Source organism: Seriola aureovittata, chromosome 10 (assembly GCF_021018895.1).
Source record: "Seriola aureovittata isolate HTS-2021-v1 ecotype China chromosome 10, ASM2101889v1, whole genome shotgun sequence".
Lineage (NCBI taxonomy): Eukaryota > Metazoa > Chordata > Actinopteri > Carangiformes > Carangidae > Seriola > Seriola aureovittata.
In genome coordinates, this window is record NC_079373.1 from 3,739,741 (window position 1) to 3,756,813 (window position 17,073).

General features: G+C 40.4%; 1 protein-coding gene across 6 annotated transcripts in view; it reads left to right on the forward strand.

The window, feature by feature from the left end:
- Window positions 1-17,073, forward strand: part of kif21a (kinesin family member 21A) — a 59,408-nt gene that overhangs the window by 19,197 nt on the left and 23,138 nt on the right. For 4 of the 6 annotated variants that reach the window (XM_056386813.1, XM_056386814.1, XM_056386815.1 and 1 more), the window contains exons 2-13: window positions 4,827-5,049; window positions 8,369-8,551; window positions 9,864-10,004; window positions 10,397-10,528; window positions 10,992-11,162; window positions 11,889-12,004; window positions 12,395-12,590; window positions 12,773-12,962; window positions 13,119-13,185; window positions 13,937-14,140; window positions 15,694-15,765; window positions 16,966-17,053. In XM_056386813.1, coding sequence (XP_056242788.1) covers window positions 4,827-5,049; window positions 8,369-8,551; window positions 9,864-10,004; window positions 10,397-10,528; window positions 10,992-11,162; window positions 11,889-12,004; window positions 12,395-12,590; window positions 12,773-12,962; window positions 13,119-13,185; window positions 13,937-14,140; window positions 15,694-15,765; window positions 16,966-17,053 — 1,783 coding nt within the window. The remainder of the gene's footprint in view (window positions 1-4,826; window positions 5,050-8,368; window positions 8,552-9,863; window positions 10,005-10,396; window positions 10,529-10,991; window positions 11,163-11,888; window positions 12,005-12,394; window positions 12,591-12,772; window positions 12,963-13,118; window positions 13,186-13,936; window positions 14,141-15,693; window positions 15,766-16,965; window positions 17,054-17,073) is intronic. The other 2 variants (XM_056386816.1, XM_056386818.1) reach the window with 1 other exon arrangement.

The following is a 17,073-nucleotide window of genomic DNA, read 5'->3' on the forward strand; positions in this document are numbered from 1 at the left end:
ATATAAATTATGTTTACATTCAGTGTCCATCTCTCTCTCTCTCTCTCTCTCTCTCTCTCTCTCTCTCTCTCTCTCTCTCTCTCTCTCTCTCTCTCTCTCTCTCTCTCTCTCTCTCTCTCTCTCTCTCTCTCTCTCTCTCTCTCTCTCTCTCTCTCTCTCTCTCTCTCTCTCTCTCTCTCTCTCTCTCAGTGTTTACAGGTGTGCTCGCTTGCTCTAGGTTCATTGTGACAGTTTATTCTCTATTACCCCCACTGTCTGTTAATCAGAGGAATAGCATGAAACTGGTGGGAGAAATGTATAATATATCCTCTGAGTGAGTACACATGCATGTGCAAACAAACTGAAGACCCACATGCTCCATGGAAATGGAACCAAAAACTCCCCAGGGAACCTTTACTCTGCCTTATAGACCTGAAGACGTTTCAGTTTAAAAAGACGTGTCACAGTAGGAAGAACACAGGTGCAAATAATAAAATCAGTGATGGCTGAACTCCATTTAGTTTCTTCAGTGTCCTGCTCACGGTCACACTCTCAGGATTTAAAGGTGCTCTGTGAAGTTTCCACTCAGAGAAAAACAGCTCGGTCAAAACCACCACAGGGAGCCTTTACTGGGACACTTACACCAGAGGAATACAGCAGAGCCATTGTTAATGTTGTCAGTAACACCTGTGCTTTTCCTATTGTGACTACTGTGAGAGAGATGGTGAAAACCTTTTTGTAAATTGCTTCATGTCTTCAAACTGTAATGTGGCCTCAAAGCTCCTTGTCTGACCTTTTCCCTTGTGTGACAAAACCGTGCTACAAATGTCCAAATGTAAATCTTAAAGAAACTTCTGACTTTGGTTAAAACTAACAAACCAAAGCAAAACAAACCTTGAGGAACTGTGTGCAGCTACTTCATAACATGGTCTCAATTATGAGTGACACAGCTTCATGAGAGCTGAGTGTGAAAGATTACCCAGCAGTACTTTGTCTCACACGTTTCATAATGCTTGTATTGTATGTTTATGTTTTTTAATGCAGCCTTTAGGGCTGTCAATCAACACGTTACCTGCCGTACAGCTGCACCGCGCAGGAAAAGCTTCAATATTCTGACATGAAGGTCTTTGTCAAGTGCAGATTTTACAGTTTTGGCTTTTGTATCATTATATTGGAGTTCATTTTGTGATATGATAAAATAAGTGTAATAGAAGAATTACAGAATTAATCACAGACATGTTGGGAACTCCAGGCAGGACGTTACCTCTCCTCCCTCGCCTTCGTCCAGCCGTGTAATCCTGCAGCCGTGGCGTTGGTGTCAGCGCTGGGATCTAGTGTCACACAGACGGACACAATGGCCGCACTGTACTCCACTCACAGCATTGTTCTCCCCTGAACTTGGGGGCACAATGAGGCTTTTATCCACACAGGACAGAGAGGCTGGCAGACCCACTGTCAGGTGCTTTTCGTCCAAGCTGAACCCATGAGGAGAGTTTGTTTAAAGTGACAGAGAAACTTTTTCTGAAAGATTGGTCCACTGTCAACCACTGAGTGAAGAGGACATAGATGCTGAAATCATTTATTTGCCGCTGGGTTACATGCTAACACTTTACATCAGGGCAAAGCTGAACCATGAACATCAAAACCCTGCTAGTTCTCTGTCCTACCACTTCAGTCATTCTAGTCATTTGGTTTTCACTTCCTGATGTGATTTGCGAGTTGTGAACACAACACTGGCACATCATCATCTTTTAAGTCGATATGCCAAACCTGTTAGCAAAAGGTCGCTCATTTACTCATCCAGCAGTTATGGAGCAACATTATCAGTAGGCAGTTTTTGAAGGCAGCAAACTTTGAGGTTGAAGTCTTTAATGAAATGCACCATAAGACTCTCCGCTGTACGGCTTGACCACATGTCAGTTGTAATAGGGAAACACTCAGCTGTTTTCAGCTCCGCTGTGAGTCTCAGCTTGTATTTTTTATATACCTCCGGTAAGGCAACCTGGCCATGATATGTGCGGGAGGGTACGCTGTACCCCTTATCCAGTGTATTTATCAAAGCCATAAACCCAGGCTTGGTCACCGTGCTGAGAGGCATCATACCTTTCTCTATGAACTCTGTTATTGCCTGAGTAATTTCCCCGTGCCGCTTTGAATTACGTTCATATGGAATTATGCTTTCAAACGTTTCGGTCAGTGATCCTTGTCGGGTGGTATTTGGCTTACCTGACACACACTGGTGGTCGGCATTTTAGCCATGCAACTGTGGTACATGGCTTTGAGGTGTTTTTTTAAGTGCTGATACAGGTTAGTAGTTTTGCCCCGTGAGTTAGCAACGATAGCAAGGCAGGTTCTGCACAATACCTGAAGCTGTGCAGCATCTTCTTTTTTAAAGCCAAAATAGTTCCACACAACCACGTACTGCTGCTCTTTGACACTAAAGTTTCTGCAGTGCCAGGTTCTGTCGAGCCGGGGCCATTGTACAACAGGTCAAAGTGTAGCATGCCAAGTCTTTGCTCCCTCTTTTAGCTGACTGCTCTACTCTCGCTTGCATGTCACGTGACCACAGAGTGATCGCAGCCTTTGCGGTTAGAAAATCGTGTTTTATCATATCGCGATATTATCACAAATGCAGTTAATCGTTCGGCCCTACTGCCTGTTGCAGTTGAAACAGATGAGAGTGAAAGAAAACAGGTGGTGTTCTGCACTGCTAACCAACGAGCTGAAACTCACTGTAAAGCTCATCACTAAAAGCGACCCAAAGTCATTTTGATGAAGGTGGCGAACATGAGGTAACAAGGAGAAGAGCTCAGTGTCTTCAAAAGATTCCTGCAGGCTGCTCTTACAGGATATTTTTTTAATCAGTACATCAAACTAACATTTAAATAAAAAATAATCCACAACTTTTTTGATAATTGATTAATTGTTAATGTCAGTCAGGCTCTGTCTTCTCCAATGTGAGGACGTGCTGCTTTTTTTTCATAATTCATTATAAATGAAATATCTTAAGATATTTGAAGATATAAACTTGGGCTTTGGAATTTGGAAATGTACGAAAAATAATCTGTCATGAAAATTAATAGTTGTAGTGTTTTGTAATGTTATGTCATACTTGTATAAAACTTTATGACTGCGGTTTTACCCTATTTATTTTAAAGCAAAATATGTCAAACTGATTTGGCGATGTTGGAAAAACCCAGGCCCCAGAATTTCCCCAGGATGAGTTGGTAAAGGTTTTTCAGCTGTGAAAGCTCCAGGCTGACATTCAAAAAGCCTTTCGTTCCTGTTCTCTTTGTCCTTGAGTACGACTCCTCTTTGTGTCTGTTGTACTGTTAGTGACACCATCTTTCCTTTACAAAAAAATAAATGCTCATTTTAACTGCAGAGTGAACACACAGTCAGTCTCTCTCTCTCTCTCTCTCTCTCTTTCTCCCTTTCTCCCTCTCTCTCACATTAAACCAGTTAATCCCTGCCAACTTTCAGCTTTGTCAGTCAGTCAGACCCACTAAAGCCGTACATATTAACCCGGCTGGCAGGTTTTATGGGACAAAGTATTAGGTCAGAGTTGGATGTTGACCTGGTCACATCTGCAGCAGATGAAATATATTCTTGTGAGAGAAGAAGCAGAGAAGCACCTCATGGAGGTTTTTGCGGATTTTTAGAAAAACACTTTTTATAACTGAATGAGGTTTGTTAATTATTAATTGTGTGGCTAGTGGCGGCCGGCCAAAATATGCCTGTACAGCTCCATAATTATCATGTGTGAACTCTTTTGTTCGCTGTTTAACGAAGCAGCTCCAGGACTGTGCTGATAACTTCTCCAGTAGCTTAGAGAGAATGTAGTGAGGCTCTCAGGTCTGATCTCCACAGCAGTGGCTGCGCTTCCTGTTACAATATGTCCTTGAACACACTCTGCTTACTCAGGTGTGAATTTGAATGTGTTGGTGGAGCAGTTTTTAGATGTTTGTGTTCAGGTGAAGACTGAGCTGCTAAACCGTTGTAGCTCATGAATATTTTGGCGTGACTTTCTTGTAAATCAGCAAGAATCCCTAATAAGTTTTAAAATAAGTACCCCCTGTTTAAAGCCTTTTGTTGTACATAAATAATGAGCAATAATGTGGTGTTGAAGCACACTGTAGTGTTTGCCATTGTTATACTTGTATATTGTTGTGTTTTGTTGTCTGTCTTCTTGTTTTAAGGCAATAAAATCCACAGATGGCTTCAGAAACTGTTTTGAAATTAATGAATTTTGAAAACCATCTGTACTTTAACGCTGGAACATGGAGGAGTAATGGTCTTATACAAATTATATAAGAGCTCTGTAGTGATGCTGAGCTTGTGTTTTGTAGTTTGATCCTGAATACACAGAGTAAGAGCTAAAGGTTTTTTTTGTCAGTTTTCTCTGTCTTGTTGAACTATTACACAGTCATTGCAAGTTGGCAAATATCTGCTGAATTTGAACCTAATTTAAATCTGATTTTCCAGCAGAACTTGAATTAGATTGATTTGTTTATTTATTTTTTGGATTAGTGTTTGGGTGTGGTTCCTGCAGTGCTGCTTTGTTCATGTTTTTTTTCATGCCGATATAGCTATTTGAATCTGAATCTGGTTATTTGTGTCCGCTGCTTGAGGCTGAATCTTTCTTTGTTTTCTTGCCAAGATTGAAAAATACAATTGAAATTATTCAGGGCATTTATTCTCCTTTATTTTTTTTATTTTATGTGTCCTTCATAATGTTTAAAGCTTCTATTACTTTTCAATCACTGATTTTCACAAAACAAAGAATTCAGATCTTTTCTCTGTGTTCATGAACACAGCCTCATCCCTTCTGTCTGTGTTTGCTGTAGGATCCGTCCCCAGCTGGCCAGGGAGAAGATCGAGGGATGTCACATCTGCACATATGTGATGCCCGGGGAGCCCCAAGTGATCCTGGGGAAAGACAAGGCCTTCACCTACGACTATATGTTCGACATGGACTCCCAGCAGGACTCCATCTACGCCACCTGCACGGAGAAGCTGATCGACGGATGCTTCGAAGGCTACAACGCCACCGTCTTTGCATACGGACAGGCGAGTCTTTGTCCTCGTGTCTCGGCTGCAGTGCTGGTGGTTTATAGCTCGGTGGATGTCGAGAGCTGGTCTCTGTGTTTGGGTGTGTTTGAGGGAAGACAGAGGAGGAGTGTTGAGGAGGTGGAGAGTGGTGACATTTGGGTAAAATGAGACTAAAGGAAACTTCTGTTGTGGAATTTAAACCTCTGTGACCTTGTATCTGTCCAACCATAGTTTTAAAGGAATAGTGTTACATTTTGAGGAATACACTTGCTTAAAGTTAGAGGAGAAGATCAATGCTACTCACCTCTGTACACTTAATATGCAGCTGCAGCCAGGAGGCAGTTAGCATAGCTTAGCATAAAGACTGGAAACAGGGAAACTGGATCTGGCTCTTTCTATATTTTTTGTATGAATTTATGAATTACAAAAAAGAGATTTTCACAAAATATTTTATGTTAATAAGAATACGTATTGCCCCGGTGGCTCAATTGGAAAGCTCAGTCCTTACCATAGTTGCCGTTTGCTGCATTTCACCAACCCCCCCACCGCACCCCCCTCTCCCTGACCTCCCAGTCTCAGCTATAATAAAAGCAAAATGCCAGAAAAGATAACTATAAAAAATATTTTCTGATTTCAGTATATTTGACAATACAGCAGCATGTCACTTTTATTTAAGCTTAAAAAGACAGTTTCATCTCGGACGTACCACGGCCTCTACACTAAGAGCCCTGATTTAGCAGGACAGAAACCAGGAGGAACAACAGAGGGTTCCTCTTTCAGGACGAGTAGAAATGCAACATCTTCATTCAGATTACACAGACGCAGCAATTGTAAAATTACAATAATTCAAAATCAATGTGATTCTCAACCTGTGACCCATGCTTACATGTACCCCACGGGTAAGACTGTGAAGTAGCTCTGCTAATCTCAGAAACAACAGAAATTTGACTTAGTTAATAGAAAAATGATTTGTGTTTAAGAGGAAAATAAAAACACAAATAGGACTACAAATTGATCTTTGATGTATTTATTGTCACAATAACCTATAAACTGCCAGCTGTGATATGCTGATAGTACAAGACTCACCTCAAAATCTAATAAACTGGAGAAAGATAAGTCTAAGCTGTAGAAGTACAAATCCAGTCTTGACCAGGATTCTGCAGAAATCCAGGATTACTGCTTTGCATTGGAACAAGATCTACTTTTATGTAATCAAGCAAATTAAGACAGTTTAAATCACTCAAATCTATGTCTAATGGAATAAACTGGACTCCACTGTTACATGTTACATTTACACATATAAAACAAATCTCTGTAAGTCATTTTGTTAGTTTTTAATTGTAGTTTGGTTGTAACTTTTCATTTGGACGACACACTTTTAAAAAAGATAAAACATTCTGATCACACCATCAGTTTATATCAGTGCTCAGCTGCAGTTCATGTGTCTGAGTCTCCTGGTTCACTGTGCAGAAATCTGTTTATGTATGATTTTGTGCTAATGTAAATCCGAATGTTAAGTTGCGAGGGAGTTCAGGCCTCATAATCCTACCAAGTTCTTCTGGGGCCAGAGAAACTGCTGTTTCCTCTGCACGCACACCGGCTCATTTATTAGTGCCGCCGCCGCCACTGATGCACCGCATCTTCAAGAACAGTTTAGGGATTTACCCGTGGTATTAATGGCATTACTGGTAGAGAGCCTGCTAATGCGAGATGTACAGAGATTCTGTATTGCAACAACGTTATTAACAAAGCCAAAATACAACAGACATCACAGCTCAAAAAATGAACAAGCTACCTTCAATGTGTTTATATACAGTATATATTCATATAATGCCAAATTAATCTTATGGAGCTTTATGTTTTTGTGGTAGTGTTGTGCTTCCATGGATGCAGGTTCCAGCTTGCAACCTTTTCTTTGTCTTTATGATAGTAAATCTTTGGGCTTTGTGACTGTGGATCAGGCAACATTAGTCAGACAGGTCGAATGTGCTTTGGGAAATTCATTTTTCACAGTTTTCCGATGTTTAACTGAGAGAATAATCTGAAGATTGTTGGATGGTGAAAGGATCATTACTTGCTTTTTCTTCAGTTACTCCTCCTCCTCTTTCACTTCTTCATTTCTTCCTTCAAGTTCATCACATGGAAATAACATGCAAGTTTGGGCCTCACAGCCCCCCTCCACTCGTTACCTCCCCTACTGCTTAGGTTGCCATGGTGACGGAGCTCCTGCTTCATGGCACTCGCACGATTCAGAGTGAAGAGAAGTGGGCACACACACACTGGCACACACACTGTTTAGGCAGCTAACTATACATCTTTAATGTGTGTCCATAACCCGTATCTCCCTGGTTACTGCTGCTCACTGCTGGCCTACTTCTGAAGCCACAGACGGATCAGACCCGTTTGCCTCTGTGGCTTTACAGGGACTAATCTAGATTTAGACCGACCCACTGGGCTGCATCACAAGAACTCAGCCCAGTTTGGTGTCAGATATAAACAGACAGTGAGGATGTGAGGAGCAGAGAAAACGTCTTCTGTCGTATCAACAGTACTTTGGATTGTCCTGGATTAGTTCAGTTTAAGATTGATGTCTGTTCAACTTAATCAAAAATAAACAATATATTTCAGAATTAAATGGCAAGAGAGAAATGACGGTGGAACAGTTACTAATATTTCCACTGACAATAACTTTATTTGACCAGAATGAATTCAGCCACAACACAAGAGTCACACATTTTATCTTATCTAGAAAGACTTGCTCTCCAGCTGCATGCGTAGCCCCCAGGTGAAAGCATTGAACTCATAGATGTCATAAGGAATTCTGGGAAATGTAGGAAATAAAAAAACTACTGGAAAAAAGTAGATGGCAGATTAAGTAAAAGTAAACAAACTGTAGTCAGAAACTAAACTTTATAGTCAGAAATTACTTTACAAAGTAAAACAAATTACAATATAAAAATACTCTCAAATAATGAAAAGGAAATGCAATAATAAAACAGAAAACAAAAATGAACTTAAAAAAAGTAAACAACACTTCTCCACTGACTATTGGTGCTTTTTATTTGGGTAGCACTAATAAATAAAGTGAATAATTAAAGTGAGATCACCCAGATGTGATAGTAATATGCTATGAGATTGAATGGTTAAAAAGCATAAAAGAGGTTAACATAATCATTAAAGTAAAAGAGTTATAGCAGATTTTTATCCTGATGTCAGGAGGTCATTTCTAAGCTTCTGGGACACATTTCATTTTCATTTTGCTTAAGCACTAAGTGCAGACCCCAGCACTGTGTACAATATTTGTTCCTTTGAATGACACCTTCATGTCCTCCTACAGACGGGTTCAGGGAAGACCTACACCATGGGGACGGGCTTTGATGTCAACATCGTAGACGAGGAGCTGGGCATCATCCCCCGTGCCGTCCATCACCTCTTCAAAGGCATCGAGGAGCGCCGACAAGCCGCCCAGGAGCAGGGACGCCCCGTACCTGAGTTCAAGATCAACGCCCAGTTCCTCGAGGTACTGACCCATATGACTGCATCAAAAATAATAATGTTTCTTTTATTGTTTCTGCTTCTTTGACTCAAAAATTATTAACTAAATAAAACAAACAGAATGTAATCTTCCTCTCACCAGCATTAGGACAGGCTCTACAGAGATGTCATGGGTCAGGCTTATATTGTTGACACAGCTCGTTTAACAAGCTTTGACACCAGCGCTCCATCACTAGAAAATATCCACCCTGACAATTGAACTGCGGCAGCTGTCATCGGGGGTTAGGAGGTGTTTGGGGGGGGGGGGGGGGGGGGGGGGGGTGTCTCAGTCTGGGCAGGAGGAGTTAACAGGAATGATGTGAGTCGACACATGTGCTGGTCCATCAGACTGTGACAGTGTTCAGATTCCTGAAGAAGAGTTGTGGCTGAGAGATATGGATGTGCACAGAAATCACACGGCTGAGGCAGAAAGTGAACATTTCAGGCATTAGGCTCCAACAGGGTATTTGGTGCTGATAGTCAGACTTTTTTACACATCATTTTTTCATATTTATTTCAGACAATTCAAATCATCATGAGACACTGAAACTCAGTGGAACTACAGATTCTTAATTTAACTGCATCAAGGGCAAAATGATGATACAGTATTTAATCAAGGCAAATATCACCAAACACTGGTCTTGAAATATTTCTGTCACAACAGACGATAAATGAAGCACTGTGGTGCTACAGAGATGCTCCAAGCTACGAATCATATTCTCTAGATGTAACGGAACAACATATTTGTTCGGTACAAGCTGCAACAAAAATCACAATGTTATTTTTTTTATTTTTTCATAGAAAATCAAATGCAAAATGACCACTATGAAATGACTAACTGAAATTGGGAATCAATATTCTAATCTTATATTAAAATGGCCTGAATACAGTTCATACTCTTATGTTTTTTCTTTCTGTATGTGCAGTCACACTAGGCTTGGCATTACCCAAAACTGAATATTTCAATATAGTCCTCAATTATATATGACAGGAAATATTGCAATTTTCTATATTATCAAATATCTTCCCACGACTAGCTCACACACACGCAGCATTTCATTTTTCATTTTCAGGTGCCCAATTTAATTTTGCTAATTTCACCAACAGCTGGAGTTGTTGTCTTGCTTCTTTATTTTGGTTCTTACACTGATCCTTAATGTATTGTATAAGTAGAATGAAGACAGTCTGAAATGTTTCAACTCTGAAGCCTTCAGATTTTCCCTGAATGATTTAATCCAATGCTTTAATTGTAGCAGATAAATCACTTCAGTTTTTTCTTGTGTTTTGCCTTCACACAGCTTTATAATGAGGAGGTTCTGGACCTGTTTGACTCCGCACGAGACATGAAGCAGAAATCTCACATCAAGATCCACGAAGACGCCACCGGAGGAATCTACACAGTGGGAGTGACCACTCGGACCGTATCCTCCGAGGCCGAGGTACAGGGGGGACAACACCTGTCTGAATCAGTCATCAAATGTATTGTCTTGTGATGCTAAATGTAAAGTTTTAATTTAATTAAACTGTTCATGCAGTCATTCAGCATCAAACATTGTTAGTCTCTCTTTCTCAAGCATCAATAAGTTTATTTAAATGTATAAATATTCTATGGATAATTGAGAATATACTTTTAATAGATTTACTCTGATTGTGAACCAGCACAAGGCCATTAGAAATACTCCTTCATTCGTTTGTAATACATATATTATTCATCACTGCTCCCATGTTTACTCTTATAAATACCAGAGAGGATTTGTTGTTGTTGTTTTCCCAGCTGTATCAAAGTTGAACCCGTGTGTTAACACGTAAAACTCTTCCTCTGCCTCTTCAGATGATGCAGTGCCTGAAGCTGGGCGCTCTGTCGCGCACCACAGCCAGCACCCAGATGAACGTCCAGAGCTCTCGATCACACGCAATCTTCACCATCCATTTGTGCCAAGTCCGCGTTTGTGCCTCCGACAATGTTAGTACATCATCACACTGAGCGACATCTGAAGAAGTACTGTGAAGTGCAAAAACCTGCGCTTTAAATTTAAATATTCAATATAAATGATGTGGACTGCGGGGATTTTTTATCATCCAGCTTCAGATTGTTTTCAAGCAAAAAAAAAAAAAATTCAGTTCAGTTTTCAGTTCTAAGTGTTAGTAAGACATTGCAACTTGAATTTTCCCTTCATGAAAATTCCTCTCAGTCTTTGAATCTGCATTTTAAATGTGAAAATAAAAATATAAAATACTCATTTACAAAGGGATCAAACGTGAACAGTTTTTTACAATGTTTTATTGTCAGTCCTTCTGTAAGAGAATCTCTTTTTTTTTAATTTATTTTACACAGTAATTCTTCATAAGATAGAGACGAACATGGAAACGCATGATGATATAATGCTGCGTCACTAACACAGTTTGTGTGTGTCGTTGTCCCTCAGCAAGAAAATGATAGCGATAACCGAGTCTCCAATGGAAACTCTGAGATGGACGAGTACGAGACGCTGACAGCCAAGTTCCACTTTGTGGATCTGGCCGGTTCTGAGAGGCTGAAGAGAACCGGAGCGACGGGCGATCGAGCCAAAGAGGGCATCTCCATCAACTGTGGACTGGTGAGTTTCTCCCCCCTCCACCTGACTCCTGCAGAATTTATAAGGTCACTCTGGGATGCAGAGCGGCTTTCATATTCCAGAGTTGTACTGCCATCTAGTGGCAGAGTTTTCTAGACATTTATCCTGCACTGAGACTGCAACAAGGTGAAGCTATTAGTGGAAGATTTACTGCTTAAGAACGGGATACAAGACCAACAAAAACATCAACCAACAAAAACTGGCAAAATAAGTTGTTGTTTTTTTGAAAGTGTAAAACACATATAACAACATGTAAAACATTTTAACCATGATGCAGGATGTTATTTGTCACCAGCAGCCTCATCTCAGGGTTGAAAGGTTGTTTTCCAGAGAGAGGAACGTAGAACATTTGATAATCTTAATAATAACGGCTGGAAAGGTCAATAAATGTTTCAGATCATTAGCCAGGGAAATTGTTGGTTGTATTTAACAGATGTTTCTTTAATTATTTGCATTAGATGGTGGATTTTTGGCTCTTGTTGTTTATTGTATGACAAAACTCTGCAGCTGAGATGGAAACCAAGATTGTTCACCACAACGAAAACCTTTAGGATTTAACTAAATGTTATGTCATAGCCAAGCTACAAAGTCTGTTTGTGTGACGAGTGTCCATGTCATGTGTGTATTGCAAAGACTTGTGCTTGTATGAATTCCTGTTACGTTAACATCTGTATGAGCCTGACACATTATGTCTGTTCTCTGCTGCAGCTCGCTCTGGGGAATGTAATCAGTGCTTTGGGCGACCGCAGCAAGCGGTCCTCTCATGTGCCTTACAGAGACTCCAAACTCACCCGACTCCTGCAGGACTCTTTAGGAGGAAACAGGTTTCTGATTTCACCTTCTTCCACAATACAATGATCTGACTTAAAGTTTGTTGCAGTAACATTAATGTAGGAATGAATAAAGATTATGTTTACTTTGGAATAGGGAGAATACTCATCAATAATTGGACAATTAAGTTAAGTTAAGTAACAGTTTACTTTCACAATCCAAAATGTGAAATCATGCAGCATTTTATCAGCTTTAAAATTTCACTTCTCAGAGAAATCATTCTGGCCTCTTATACTGAGGCTCAAATGCAAAAAAGTAACTTTGGTAGTTTGAATTGTAATGTTTATTATATTTAGATTATAAATTGTAGAGCAGTAAAAAGAGTTGAAGTGTAAGCCTCTGAGCAGCTGAATCAATCCCTATCCACCTCCTTCTTCTCTAAGCCAAACAGTGATGATCGCCTGCATCAGCCCGTCTGACCGGGACTTCATGGAGACGCTGAACACACTAAAGTACGCCAACCGAGCCCGGAACATCAAGAACAAGGTGATGGTGAACCAGGACAAGGCCAGCCAGCAGATCAGCGCTCTGAGGACGGAAATAGCTCGACTGCAGATCGAGCTGATGGAGTACAAGACGGTGAGGAGGGGGAGGAGAATGACAGGCAGAAAGAGGAATAGAAAACATTTATTACAAACATTTTTTCTTTGATTCTAGAAACAAACCCCTTTTTTTCCCATTGTACCCTGAAAATTGTAGCTCTCAAATAAATGTCACGGTTTTTAAATTGTCCCCTGGATTACTTCCTCCTCCCCCTGCAGGGTAAACGCATGGTGGGTGAGGATGGCGTGGAGAGTTTCAGCGACATGTTCCATGAGAACTCCATGCTGCAGACGGAGAACAGCAACCTGAGGGTGAGGGTGAAGGCCATGCAGGAGACCATCGACGCTCAGAGGGCACGGCTCACCCAGCTGCTCAGTGACCAGGCCAACCAGGCCCTCGCCAGGGCAGGTAGGGCTGCAAGGTCCAACTCCTAGATTAGTTTAGGCAGGCAAAGTTTTTATTCTGTTGTCTTCAGTTTCAATATGTTATAACAGTATTAGAAAACAGGAAACCATTTTTCCTCTTCATCTCACTGAGCTGAAATCTGTCCTGTTTCGCTCCCAGGTGAAGGAGGAACAGAGGAAATTGGAAACATGATTCAGGGTTACATCAAAGAGATTGAGGACCTCAGGTAAACATTTCATACTGTGCTTTATTTTCTCGTTATTCACTTTCCTTCAGAGCCTTTACTCAACCCACTGACTGATGAAGGCTCCATCACATTTTAGAAAATGTTCTTTTGTGCAAACATGAAAAAAACATAATTACTTCATAGTATTTACATTTTAAAGATCAGTTCATCCAGTTTCAGTTCCCATTTTTCTTACTTAAAGACATGTTTGGTTTTATTTCTCTTGGTTTTGAGATATGTATTATTAAACTTGATACCACTGGTGGGGAATGAAGAAAATATGTTGTTGTTGTTGTTGTTGTTGTTGTTGTTGTTGCTATTGTTTTTACAGCGAGTTGAATCAATGCCTCATTAAAATTGAACCTTCAGTTTTTTGCAGGACTGTTGTACTGTTAAAACACATTAGTTTCAGATAGGTGTGCCTAATAAACTGGCAACTGAAGGTGCTTAAATGGTCACAGATTTTCTCTACAGCCTTTTAGGATCAATCAGCAAAAAGATGTCACACCTAAGTCTCTGATGAAGATTATTTTTGGGCTTTTAAAGTTAGAAATCTTTCCTCAGTGTTGACGTTAAAAGGTGGTGAAGTGAAGGAAGCTGTTTACAGCCTAGAAATAATAAAAGGACATTTTTGGAATATGCTCCCAAATAGAATTAAAATAAACCTTCAAAGTGTTTATATTTACGGACTCTTTTAACCTGGGTCTGATGTGAGCGCTGTCTGGTCTGTCTCCCTGGTTTTCATCCTCAGAGCCAAACTCCTGGAGAGTGAAGCTGTGAATGAGAATCTGAGGAAGAATCTGTCTCGCGCCTCCACCCGTCAGTCGTTCTACGGAGGGTCCGGCTCCTTCTCCTCCTCGATGCTGCCCCCTGAGAAGGAGACCTCGGATATCATCGAAATGGCCAAGAAAGACCTGGAGAAGCTGAAGAAACGAGAGAAGAAGAAAAAGAAAAGGTAATAAGGCCGTTTAGAACTGCTGAGGTCATTTGTCATTAACAGAACATGTGATGGGTAGGTCATCCGGCTGTTGTGTCGTGTTGCATAATCAGCTGTGTTTACATCTGAATAAGTTTCAAACTGGATTGGCTCTTCTTCTATGATTTTATTCCAAACTATACAATTTTTCTTCAATGGCATATCTCTAATCACATATTGCCGTAGTCAGAAGTCACTTTGACTTGTTATGCATTTTAATTTGAAACATTGCTTCAATGTACCATTTGGTGAATGAGAACATTCATATTTTATTGCTTTTGTGCTTAAAGGAGCTATTTGTACATTTTAGCATGAACAGCTGTGTGGGAGAGAAATCTTCACCCAGGCCAGATGAGTTCAGATCCTCCACCACATGACTTTCAGACTCAGTTAAAACACAAACAATCTTCTGAGTTCAAGTCAAAATGCAACAACAAAACCGAGCTCAGTCGCGGGAGTGAAATGAGTTCTCTCTTTTGTGCATCTTGTATAAGCTTGTTCACTCTACCAGCTGTGGGCAGTATCTGGCTGCCCCCCTTATCATTATGAGAAACTCTTGTACCCAGACACCATTGTTTCTGAAGATCGGTAGTTTCTCATCTTAGCGGATTTACAACGGTGATTCCGTCTTCTCAGTGGAAGTTCTCAAAAATACACTCACACTACACATCATTGAATGCAACCCACTGTCATTCTCAAAAACATTGTAGGCCACTGTCCCTTTATCAAACACAATTTGCTGACGTCTTTGATAAAACAAGCAGAACACTCAAGCAAGATTAAAACACACCTGTTAGATTAAAAATGTTTCTGCGTTCAAGCATCAAACTTCATTCCTTTACTCACCAACAGCTGTCTCCAGCGATGGAAAGCAACTCTTGTTTTGTTTCTATTTTTATCTTTTTTTTTCTACTGAAGTTACCAAGCTAACTAGCTAGCTCTGGCCCAGTCGGGCTGTCGTCACTTTCCGATACTGAGTCACTGTAGCGTCCTGTCTGCCCTTAAGAAGTAGCTGCTCAGAGGACACATCATAACCTTACAGTACAACACAACGATGGCAACAACAAAGCTTTTGCCAAGACTGGTGAGTAAACGGGAGTTAATGCTAACGGTGGCTGTGTAGCGTTTTGCAACACGTACAAATAGCTCCTTTAATGTCCTGATCTCTGAACTCACTTAGCTTAACAGATGATGAAATAATTCATTTAGACACATGAGACAATGTAGATGAAATGCAGTGGGGTCCAAAAGTCTGATGCCAAGTTCCATTTGAATGGGAGCCCACTGTATGTGCTAATAAACCAGTGCTAATACATAGAAGAATTTCTTTGATGATGAATCTACAGCAGCGTTAGAGACTGATCAGAGGCTCCAGGTTGAAAATGATCAGAGTTTGCTGTCGGGCACTTTGGGGGGATAAACGTTGGGGTTTTCAGTGCAGAGCTTCCTCTGACCATTCTCCCCTCCATTCTTCCTTCCTCCGTTCATCTCTTGCTTCCTTCTCTCGTTTGACCCTTCACCCCTCCGTGAAGACTCCAGCAGCTGTTGGAGCAGAGGGAGAGGGAGGAAAGGGAGGAGGTGGTGGAAGAGGTTGAGGACGCCAGGTTTGTCAGAGCTTCCACCCTCCTGTTGCCACTCCCATCCCTTGCTTCCCCTAATTCAGCTTTTTATTTTAACTTTTTATTTATTTTAAGCAGGTATTTTTCCCTACCCGGAGTAAAACATGCTACTGTAGCAGCACTTCACCATTTTTACCATTTCAATAAACCTTAATCTCTCTTTAGATTTTCTTTGTGAACCCATTTGCTCATCCAGTGATCTTTCATGCTACATCCCTGCTTTCTATTGCATCTTTTTTGTGTTTTTACTGAAGTATTTTTATCTTGAAGTATTCAAGACAAACTGGAACAAGTGAGCAGGTGTCTGTTAGGAGAAAATTCAACACAAAAAAGTCAAGGTTCATAACACTCTAGTTTATGCTTTAATGAAAACATTTATCCCCATATATCCATTATTTCTGTTGAAGGTCTGAAGTGTCTTGAAGGTTCCTTATGGTTCAGCGCATAGGCAAAATCTGTGTCTTTATGGTTTCTGGCAGACTTTGTGCAAAATGTATTAAAACAGTGTAACAGCAGACGGCAAATCCCTCTTTTCTGTTCTGTGTTAATCTTTCCTATCCAGATGATTTTATTGTGAAACACCACCTAAACATTGCCAGCCCTCTGTGTTTGGATAAAACACTTATCCAACAGATCTGCTTCATGGATTTGGTTCATGAATTTCCTTTTGTGCGCTGCATTTTCCCTCCATGCTTTTTGCTTCTGCTGGTTTTGTTCAGACTCTTATGCGATGCCTCCCTCCTTTCTTAAAAAAAACTTGTCTTTTTCACAAATAAGCAAATGAAAAGGAAGCAGCAGCATCTCATTATAAAGCTAATAGCTTTCTGTGTATTCTGTGTGTTTATGGTGCATGTAAACAATGCATAAGTATTACAGTACATTCAATCCTAAAGTCAGCAGCTTTATTGCTGCACTGTGGTGAAACCCATTAAAAAGCTTATTTGCCAAAAAGACTTTACAAATTAAATGTATTGCAACTAAAAAAAAAAGTCTTTATTACCCACAGATGTATTGTTACTCTATTGTATTGTTATGATAAAGATATGCTTAATGTTTACTTGTGTGTTACAGTACCTGTGAAGATGCACTTTGGATAAACCTTGTGTTCTGCTCAGTAAATATTCATGACATAATCGCAGCAGATATTTGACGTCTTTGACTCATCACCGTGTCTGAATCTTCCAGCGCCAATAAGGAAGAAATCCCTGACAACGAGCAGGAAAAGGGCACAGAGAAAGAAATGACGGAGCGAGTGAACGAGGACGCAGATATGGTGACTGACATCTTGTTTCA